We start from the raw sequence: 11,345 nt of genomic DNA, 5'->3' as shown, positions 1-11,345 counted from the left end.
CAGCCCACCTGTAGGTTGGCTGAGAATGCGGTGATCTGCATTAATGCTTACACCTAAAGTCATACATTTTGACCAATATCAAAGCAACGTGGCACTGTTTCTGCTTTCTTAATTTGAGTAGAGTTAATTCTAGATATAATTAGAATGGGAACTGGAACCTTATTCTAATTTTTGCACCCATGAAGCTGCCTTGACACTGGTTGGCTTTAAGGTGAAGCTCCTTTGGCTTTCACCAAACAATTTGTGCAAACGCCAAGATGGACAAAGGAATCCTGACTCTACCGATGTGATTTTCATTTGCCAGATCGGATGAGACCCCCATGCTCCAAGTGAGTACCAGTTAGGATAAGACATCTGTTTGGATTTGATTAGCACTGGAGATATGTGACTGTAGCAGGCAGATTGTCCTTTCTCCTTGAGAGACTCACTGGGATGCAATACTTTGTAAAATAAAATCAGTTCTGAGAAATTTGTGATGTTTTGAATAGTATTCTGTCAAGTGACTCTTGTAGATCAGAGAAGGATTTTGACTTTTACATTTGTCAATAGCAACAGCAGCATGGACAGAAATTTGAATAATGGCCCTTTCCAGCTCAGTAAGCTTTAGGTAATCAGTGTGAAAGGTTTTTATTTGTATTATCTACATTTTTGCTGGACACTAATGAACATAGTCTGCATTTTCTAGGCAGCAGTCGTTGGGTATGTCAGGGGTGAACTCTGATATCGATGAAAGAAAGCACAGGAAAAAGAAGAAGAAAAAGAAGAAGAAACATCATCACAGTGACAAAGACAGCCACGACCAAAAAGAGCATCATCATTCCAGGAAACACCAGAGCGCGAAGTCAGCTAACACTGGTAACAAATGGGAAAGGTTCTGTGAGCCAGCTCGAAGTGTCTGCTCTGAAACGAAGATGATGCATGGATGTAAACAAACATGTGATGACCAAGTACCACAGAAAGCAAAGCTTGCACATTTGGACAGTAAGCTGAACGGTTCCCATATCCACGTCAAAGGTAGGAGCTGTAATTGGCTAAATGCGCATCTTTGGTAAAAATGTAAAGCCAGCCTTAATTTGAACAGATATCCTTAAGTTTGATTACGTATATACTTTCAGAACGAAGGTTAATAATTCTGTATGTCTAGAATTCCATCTGGTTTATAGCAATATGGGGACTCCATTGTTAATATTCAATCTCAAAATGGAAAAAACCTAAGATATTATATTAACATGATGCTATTTAAAATATAGCACTTTATTGTACTTCTATTCATAATGTAATTATTTTAAGATTGTTGCACAAGGTTCATCTTCTGAATATTTGCATTTAATATCTTCAGAATCTAAGTGCTTGGTGTTATAAAGATACCAAACTGTATTGCAAAAGCACAGTCCTTTAGATTAAGCTCTCCAGAAAAGCAATCTTAGACTAGTGCTTCATCTGACACAGGGGTTTGAACAGGACAGTTTACTGTTTAAATCTTTGCAGTGGCTCCTGTTATTGGCAGTGATTGACTAATGCAAATTCCAAAAGCACTGTAGGAACCAGCAGGGCACCTGGAACAGACCAGTACCAGCTACTCTCTCCCTGTCAGTCCATATGTTCAATAATTATTGTGCAGGATATAGAAGCTAAAAGCTTGCGAAGTGTTGCAGGCAGCAGTACAATTTTATAGGGGTCAAGTGAGGGTAGGGTACACAAACAAGACAGGATGTCAATGCTGCTGCTGATACAGCTGCATTAAATGAACCAGTATCAGAACTGTATTGTCAGTTACAAGAGTATTTTTATACTTGTAAGTAAGAACATAAGAACTAGGAGCAGGAGTAGGCCATCTGGCCCCTTGAGCCTGCTCCACCATTCAGTAAGATTATGGCTGATCTTTTTGTGGACTCGGCTCCACTTACCCACCCGCTCACCATAGCCCTTAATTCCTTTACTGTTCAAAATCTATCTATCATTACCTTAAAAACATTCAATGAGGCAGCCTCAACTGCTTCACTAGGCAGGGAATTCGACAGATTCACAACCCTTTGTGTGAAGAAGTTCCTCTTCAACTCAGTCCTGGACCAGATTTCCTGGCCATGTCAGCAGTAATGGCTGAATGAAATAATTGTTGAAAACCACTACAGAAGGTAATCCATATTTTCAGAATAACTACATGAATATATTAAAGACATTTTATTTATGAACCTTTTGAGCGGAGATGAAAATACCCAGCCAAACTGTCTGCAATGGACAAAATTAAGCTTGGCCTAATTGGATTTGTTTCCTAGGCATGTACAGTAGATCTTTACTAATCAACTTAAGATTGTTTCAATGTGCATTAATGGTAAAGCTGGTCTCAGTTGTAGCTTTAAGTAAGATATACCTATGATGAATTAGTTCTGTCTGTCTTGTATTCAGTGCATCTGTGATGGGTAGAATCTTCTTGGAACAGATTATTATCAATTTCCTATCCCATAACGTAATATCATTCCCAAATAATTTCTAATTTTTTTTTTAAAGTTAATCTTATTATGATATGCTGTTTGTAAGGCCAGTGTGATTGTTGTGTATGGGTTGTTAAATCATAGCCCTAAATTGCTGCATTTATTATACATTTAAACCCTAGATGCCATTTTCTGTAATGATTTATTACTGTACTATTTATTGTCAGAGGAAACGGTGAACGCACATAATGGAAGTTTAAACAGGCATCCTTCAGACTGTGGCTCAGGATCTCTTTCTGACTGGTCTAGGCAGAGGTTGGAAAATGGCAATGATTCACACAAACCTTATTCAAAATTCAATAAAGAACACAGTAAGTCTATTCTTACATTAACATTTTAAATATTAATCACATGGGATTTAAATGCTTGCTTTTCCTCAGTTTTTCTGTTTCCCTGTTGACCTTTAACTGAGAGATAAGGATCGTTAAGCTCTGGACATCTATGAGCAGTAGAGCTGTATAACAATTTTAAAGGTGATCTGTTGAGCAAAGTTGAGAGGAAAAGCCATCCGTCCTTGTTATATAACGTTTTTCTTCCAAATATTCAACAGCCTAACTTCAGATTCCACACCTTTTTCATCATCTGCTGACTTCCATCTATCTCCGCCTCTGTTTCCCTGAGGTGCAAACCCTTATCCACACTGTTGTCACGTCCAGAATCAATTACTCCAATGTTCTTTCCCACTGACCTTCTAATATCTCCCCTGAACAAACTTCAATATCCACAGCTACCTGAATCCTCTCCTGTTCTTGGCCCCTCCCTCTCACCTGTCCTCCACCAACTCCTCACGACCTACACTAGTTTTCCATCCTTCAACGTTTGTAACTTTGATTTTGTCTTCAAGTGTTCCAGTCTACCCCCTACCTGTGCAATCTTCTCCAGTCCTGGTTGTCCTCCAACTCCAGCCTCTTGTATACCTCTGCCTCACCATTGAGAGCATTTTTCCTTTATTCTTTAATGGGCTGTGGGTGAGGCAGTTCCCTTGAACAGAGGGCAGTCAGGAGTCAACCACATTGCTGTGAGTGTGGAGTTGCATGTAGCACAGACCAGGTAAGGATGGCAGATTTCCTTCCCTAAAAGAAATTAGTCAGATTTTTTTTACAGTGATGATAACAATTGATTCATGGTCATCATTGCTGAGACGGGCTTTATTTTCCCTAATTGAATTCAGATTCCTGCAGCTGCCATGATGGGATTTGAATCCATATCCCTCGGTCATTAGTTTGGGCATCTAGGTTACTTACCCAATGATGTTACCAGTGCACAACTGTCTCCCCCTCAAAAACATCCTCAAATCCCAACTTTTTCAAGCTATCCTGTACTCACCTTTTCTTGTCTCTTTAGTATGGCTTAAAAAGCCTCTTATCCAACGTAAGTATTTTATAAAGGTGCTGTAATAAATACAAAGTGTTGCTGTGGTTCAGTTAAGCCACAATAGTTAAACAATGCAAGTTTTCTGGTAGTGATTTCAATTCGGGGGATCCAATTCAAGTAAATTTGAATTAGATAGACTAAATATCTAACGATAAACACATTTAAGTTGAAGTTTTGATGTGTGGCAGAAAATTTTCAGACTGTTCATTGAAGTCCAAATAATGCAAAAGTTATGGCTCGACAAATCTGCATTATTTGGGATATAATTCAGTAATGTTTTGGTAATCTGTGTCGCACTTTAGTTTCATCATGGCTGCTAAACCTTTCTGAGGGAAAATAATCTGGGAATCTACAAAGGTCGCAGTATCAGGAAAAGGGGTCAAATCGTTTAGAATGGAGATGAAAAATTTCTTTGCACAGAAGGCTGGTAATCTTTGGAAATGTCTAACCCAGAGGGTTGTATGCTCCATAGTTGAGTATATTCAAGATTGGGATAGTCAAGGTTTTGTTGCCTTGGGAAATCAAAGGATATGGGAAGGAGACAGGAAAAGTTAAAGTTTATTTATTAGTCACAAGTAGGCTTACATTAATACTGCAATGAAGTTACTGTGAAATCCACTTGTCACCAAACTCCGGCGCCTGTTCTGGTACACTGACGGAGAATTTAGCATGGCCAATGCATCTAACCAGCACGTCTTTCAGACTGGGAGGAAACCAGAGCACCCGGAGGAAACCCACGCAGACACGGGGAGAATGTGCAGACTCCGCACAGCCAGTGACCCAAGCCGGGAATTGAACCCAGGTCCCTGGCGCTGTGAGGCAGCAGTACCACCCATAAAAGTGGAGTTGAGATAGAAGACTGGCCAATTATTGTATTGAATGTAAGACCAAGCTTACGTAGCCAAGTACTCTGCGCCTGTTCATTTATCTTCTGTTAATCAAGCCATTTGGCCCACCATACTTTTAAAATGGCCCAATGCCTTCAAATGTTGCACAGTTAGAAATCTGCAGTGCGTCGTCCATTGACAAGCTTTAAGTTAAACTCGAAGCCTGTTTTGTTGACTTGGGAAACGCTACCAGACGGTATATGTGGCAATAAATGGCTTCATTTTAGATTGCCCTCCCGTGGTTTCCTTCTGTCACTACACTTCCTATTCCAGATTGGTGGCACAGTGGCGTCATTCTGAGGCAATGAACTGGTCTGACCAGTTTGCCCTCCCCACAAGATTGGAATTTAAAATTCTGGATTTCAATGGAGAACTGATGCAACTCACCTGCTGAGGAGAGCCAAGGGTGAAGAATAGACCAGGAAGTTATGATGTATTTTTAAAAATGCAAGTAAAATGTTTAGTTACACTTGTGTTCCAAAACTCTTTTTTAAATACTACTGCAATATTGTTGAAAAATTTTGTATTCCTTGATTCCAAAATTCTAAAATTAGATATATCAATTCCTCCAATTAAAATGCTCTAGATTTTAAAAATAATTTTAAATAGTACAGCAATATCTGTCAGCTTGTCACTGCTGGCATTTAGTCTGAGCAGATTGAAGAAATGGCCACCCGCAGCCTGAACTTGTTCTTCTCTCACTAAGCGTGGTTCTATCAAATAGAGTTTGCCATTGTGTTTGTCACTGACTCAGGGAGATAATTTTTTCTGGCTTAGGGGGGGATCTTATTTATAACTTCCAATAAACCCAAGGCCACTGCCTGAGGGAATGCTGCATTTTAATCCATATGTCCCAGTTTGCTGTCTGTTTTTATTATCCAGTGATTAAAATATAACATTTGAATGTTGACGACATTTTTAACTAGCTGAAGTGAATTTAATTTTCATTTATTTTTCTAGTACAAGAAAAGTACTATTCACATGGTTACAAAGAATATGGTCCAATGGACAACAGGAATGATTTGACTAGTGTTAGTTCTTTTAGGGCTACAACAAGGTGGAAGGTATGTGCACATTAGTTTATTTAATTATTTTTAATGGCTATCTTGTGATGGCCTGATTTGTTTTTTTATTATTTTGTTCAGATTAGCAACAACACTGCAACGTTGCAGATTTTAGTGGTGATTAGATGGAACATTGGTTTAAACAATTTGTTACTTTCAACCGGAGGAAGCCGTTCAGCCTCTTGTGCCTGTACTGCCATTCAATTAGATCTTCAGTAATCTGTACCTTAATTTTATTTACCTGCTGTTGCTCGATATCACTTTGCCTTTTTTAAAGTTATTACTCTCAATCTTAAGTTCTATTTTTACCGGCACCCAGACATTCGCAAATTCCAGATTTCCAATATCTCCTGTGAAAAACTCCTTCCTGATTTTCCTCGAAGAGCCGAGCTGTAATTTTGAAAGTCCTGTCCCCTCACTCTCAATACCTCTGACAGAGGACGTTATTTGTCTTTATCTGCCCTGTAGAATACTTGAAATATTTTAAATACCTGTGACTATGTCACCCCTCAATCTATGCTCAAGGGAATATAAACCAAGTTTATGCAATTAAATTGGGTTTGAATCCAGATCAAACTGATGAAATGTTGCTTTTAGGTTAGTACGGGGAAACTTAATGCCAAGTTGAGTTGACATGTTTTTCTTGTCACCGGATTGCTTCAAACCAGGCCTATTGGAGACTTGCAGAATCATCATACAGCACATAAGGGAAGCCATTTGGGCCATTGTGTCCATGCTTGCTCTTTGAAAGACCTATCCAGTTAGGCCTGTTTTTAATCCAGTCCCCTAAAAATGTTTCCTTTACATTCAGAGGATTATGCCATCTTTGTGAGTTTAAAGCTGATGAGAGATAAGTGCAAGTGTCTCATTTTCCAATTCTAGCGCTCAGCACTTTTTAAAAAACTCCCAAAATTTCCCTGAACTGTGAAGCGCACAGTTCAGAAAATTAAAATAAATGTTCACCTGTTGCACTATTTCAAGTGTTTCGTCAACATATATGCTTGTCCACATTGCATTGACAATGGGCCCTTGGCTGGAGAGAATTGAGCATTGATGGTTACATTTGTTTTACAGACTGGTGAAAAGAGGTATGAAGAGCAGAAAGCCCACTAAGCTTGCATGGAAGAGAAACTTTAATACAGGTTGGTGATCAAACACTGGTGAAAAACTCATGAAGTTATAGTTTATCTAATTACAAGAAGTCTTCTTGTACCAGACCTTGTTCAAGATTAACTTCGAGTCCCAGAGAGCTTTGTACTGTTAAATTTGACTTTGTTTTCAAAGATAAAGCCAGAAACAGTGAACTGGTAGAAGTTTAGTTTTGAAGTGTTGAGATTAATCTTGAAGAAAATTAATAAGTAAATCAGACTTAAAAACAGAACAGAAGAAAATCAAAGTTATTTAAGGATATGAAGCAGCTTGAAGGGGAAAATAGTCTATTATTAAACGGTTAAGCACAGCAGGACTTAAACTGTAATGTTTTGATGAAAGGTTGGAAGGAAGTTTAAAAAAAACAAGCAGAAATGTTTTAAAATATGTAAGTGCAGAGGAGTGAGATTTATTTAAATGGAATCTAAGGATTAACTCAGTATTAGAAAAAGTTAGAAAAAATAGATCAACAACAAAGGGATTTTAATGGCTTTAAAGTTACATTAATAGCAGACCAAAGGATAGACGATGGGGTGAACTGGCGAAAGCTACTACATGAGATTCTGGACAGTGTAACAAATGAAATCTTCAATCCTCCCAAAAGAGGACAGATTCCAGCTGTTGTTCATGGGACCAGGGAATCCATAACACGCATTAGAGAAAATATTCAATGCAGAAACCAGAAGGACTAAGTATCCAGTAGATTCCTGAGCCAGATGGAATTCATCCTGGAATCATCAATGAATTAGAGGAAGTGAGTGATGCCTTGAGTAATTTTTTTTCATAGCTGTATAAATATTGGAGCCATTCTTGAGGACTGCTATAAATGTAGTCTCTAAGTTCCATAAGGGTGGTATAAACCTGGTAATTATTCATTAGCCTCATTATTGAAACACCAGTATGATTAAAATACTTGAGGGTATTGCATAAAATACCGAATCCAAAAATCTAAAGTATGCATGAATCATAGGGAGTAGTCAATCAAGTTTTGTCAGTGAGACTTTTGAGCAAGCAACTATGTGGATGTGTGGGGCTGGGCAAGTGGTTGTGGTTTGATAGGACTTTCAAGGAAGATGCTTCAACCTATTGTGCCTCTGCCATCTCTCATGACACGGCTGTCCACTTAGTCCTATTCCCCATACCTTTGAAATGCTTTTGTAAATATTTATCCATTTTCCTTTATAAAGCAGTAACAGAAGCAAAATCCCTAATCACTTCTAATAGAAATGTTGCAACAACCTGTTGTGTAAAAACATTTCTCTGAATTTCTCCCCTTTTCTCTTTTGGTGGTGATCTTAATTTAGTGCCCTCCCTGATTTATCTATCTTATTGAATGATATTACAATTTTGAACACCTCATCACCATCTCTGATGGAAAGAGCTGCAGTTTTTCCAGATTCTCCTCCTAACTGAATCCACCAATCTGTTTGCTACGAGGCTATGGATAATCTTCACAGATATAGATCAAGTATTTCAAAAACATTCACAAAAAGCTAAACAAAATTGGTCAGAATTCTTGATGGCGTTGCGTTAATGTCAATTCTACTAATTCACTTAAATAATCATACTTGAGTGTTAATGTTTAGCGAGAAGAGATGCAGTACTAAGAATTAATGCATGTTTTTATGTAGTTTGGTGACTCAATATCTAGTGTAGTTTTTTAGATTATTACTCTAGATATTTTTCATGGGTTTATTATCTTAGACCATTCCCACTGCCTCCTTTTCCTTTATCTTCCTTGGGGAAGCCAATCATTGCTGTATTTAAAATTCCTATTTTAGTACTTCAAACCACCTAACCTTCTACCCTGGAACATTTTATCTTCTGTCTATGCTGTCTGTGAACACTAAAGAAGAATTCATCTTTTATTCCCTTGAACTGTGACAATTAGAAACAAAAAGGGTTTTTTTAAACCCCATTTACCTGTTTCTCTGCACTCAGTTTCTATTAAAGGAATTAGTTGGGTTTTTTTAGTTGCAGGAAGTTAAACATGTGATTTGTAACTTTAACGAATGCTACGCAATGGTGCAGGTGTCTGGTTAATACATCTTTATTTGATGTTGCAATGGGCAAGTCATTAGGCTTCTGCATTATATCATGCCATTAGATCTAAATCTTTAGAGCTGGGTTTACTTCACTGGCTGAGTCACCAGCTAACGATAACTGGCATACAGTAATCCAAAAGTATTCAGAACCAGAAGTAGTAAGAACTTCAGAAAGATTCCATACTCTACTCACAAAGGAAGCTACCGTCTGGTCAATGGGGGATTACTTTTGCTAATTTAGCTAATGCTGAGTCTAATTACATAATCTTTTCTGTTTTTGCTCAGATGCGTGACTGGGTTAAACGATCTCTGCAAAGCGTGATACCGTCAAAGAACACTCACTTGGCAATTCAGATTGTGGTGCTTTATTCCTTAAAATACTGTACAGAATTTTACCAACCGGGTGGGAAAACTTTAGTTTTCTTCTTGGGGAATTTTTTTTTTAATTTACACATTTAGTGAAAAATCCGAAATGGATTGTTAGTTTCTGTTCCTTGATGAACACTGTACAAATATTGTATAAATAACTGTAATTTATAAATGGTCACCCTGGAATTTTTTTTAAAAGATTCGAATGCTGCTCAGCCACAGACTCAGGTTTGATTACTACTCATGTGTTATGTGTAATTTTTAGTGGTTAAATATCGGGTGCAAACTGGTGCAAAAAAAGGACCAGGAAATGGCTACTTGGAAAGCAGGAATAGTGCAACAGACTGTGAAATCATTGGTTTGTTTGAATAAACCGAGCACTAAATTTTATTTGATAAACCCAAAGTTTTTCAAGAACAAAATGGTCATAAGAGAAGCAGACTTTTGAGAGAAATCTTAACAGCTACTTATCTGTACTGAGTTACTGTCTGAAACTAGAAACTTTTAAATAACTTTCAAAATGACATGAACCTAGAATATCAGGTTTTGAGGTTTTTTTTCCCACATTCTTAATTTAAAATAAGTAATTCAGTAATGGATACTCTTCATTTTAAGTTTTCAAGTTATTTGTGCAACAAAAGGGCTTTAGAATGTAAATTATTTTAGTATTACTGTTCTAAATTAGTGTACACTTTGTACAACTAAACTTCTTTTTAAATGTTTCCCAGGGCAAAATTATACATATATCCATATGTTTTCTTTTAAAGTGCCATCTTGACCATTAAAGATGTGAATCTGCTGCCCAAAAGTGATGGCAAAGGATTTGGGTATATATTTCTGCTGGGCTTTATCTGCAATGCAGCAATTACCTTTTCTTGCACATTTGCTGCTTCCTATCCTTGTATTGACCATAAACAGTCATTTTAAATGTTTCTAGTTACAGACAGAAATGGATCCTGTCAATTAGATTAAAACTGAGACACACTCAAACTGTGATACCAGCGATTTCAACTTTGGTCCTGTATCAGGAAAACAAGTCAAAACAAAAATGTAATCTGTGTGATTCTTATAAAAAGTGTGTGTGGCTCAGAGCTGTACTGAAGTATGTTTAAGTTTAATTAATTGGATTGGTCGAGACTTTTTGGATGGATAATCCACCATCTGCCCATATTGTACTGTAGCATGTGAAATTTGTAGAATGTACAAACATGAAGTAAAGCTGAAAAGAAATGTGTATACAACGCAATGTGTTGATGCATTTGCTTTCACATCGGGCAAGTCAACATCCAAATGCAAGCAAAGAACAGCATTTCCCTTGTGCACTGGTTCAAAGTTGTGTATTCAGAGCTTTTATCTTCATGTAACACATGAGTACCACCACAGATGATTTCCCTCTCAGTTGTGTTTTACTGTTTAAATTGCAGCAAGTAAAATTTGATTTCTTATAGCTTTGCGAGCTTTCTCTGACTTGAAGTATAAATTTTACTGACAACGTTTGAGCTTTCTTTGAATTGTGGATGACAGGTGCTTGCTGACCTCCCAGTGCTTTCCCCTAAAGACACCAGCTCATTCCAGGCTGCATTTCCACAAATGCTGGAAACCCTACCCAAATTCCTCCACCCTTTGTGCCTAAACCTCAACAATGTAGTGGTCAGGCTGTTCAATCATGGGGACCTTGAGTCCTGTGCCTAGTTTGGAACACTAAAGATAATGGTAGCATCCTGCTGCCCTGCTTCACTACCTCCAAAGATTATTCATAGGTCGACTTGGCTGAGTATCCAAGTGGTATAATTACCAATGGAGATAGTGGGAGAATCTTCAGCTGTCTTTTTTATAAAGAGCACAAAAAGAAGAGTTTTGTAATAACAGGATTTATTTTTATGACATGCTTGCCCACCCCCCCCCCCCTCTCAAAATTGAGGTTTGCCTCAGTTCATTTTTTAACTCTCCACTAATCTGTAGTGA

The 11,345-nt window shown here is 37.7% G+C and overlaps 1 protein-coding gene across 5 annotated transcripts in view; it reads left to right on the top strand.

Annotated features, from left to right (window-relative positions):
- Positions 1-10,826, top strand: part of usp42 (ubiquitin specific peptidase 42) — a 78,997-nt gene extending 68,171 nt beyond the window's left edge. For 4 of the 5 annotated variants that reach the window (XM_078240599.1, XM_078240601.1, XM_078240600.1 and 1 more), the window contains 5 exons: positions 686-1,014; positions 2,660-2,803; positions 5,714-5,817; positions 6,892-6,959; positions 9,297-10,826. In XM_078240599.1, the coding sequence (XP_078096725.1) occupies positions 686-1,014; positions 2,660-2,803; positions 5,714-5,817; positions 6,892-6,930 (616 nt within the window). In that variant the 3' untranslated portion in view covers positions 6,931-6,959; positions 9,297-10,826. Of the gene's footprint in view, positions 1-685; positions 1,015-2,659; positions 2,804-5,026; positions 5,201-5,713; positions 5,818-6,891; positions 6,960-9,296 lie in introns of those variants that run through there. The other variant, XM_078240602.1, reaches the window with a different exon arrangement.
- The last annotated feature ends 519 nt before the right edge of the window (positions 10,827-11,345 follow it).

This window comes from Mustelus asterias, chromosome 23 (genome assembly GCF_964213995.1).
Source record: "Mustelus asterias chromosome 23, sMusAst1.hap1.1, whole genome shotgun sequence".
NCBI lineage: Eukaryota > Metazoa > Chordata > Chondrichthyes > Carcharhiniformes > Triakidae > Mustelus > Mustelus asterias.
The sequence above is the reverse complement of the archived record's forward strand: the minus strand, read 5'-3'. Positions and strand labels throughout refer to the sequence as shown.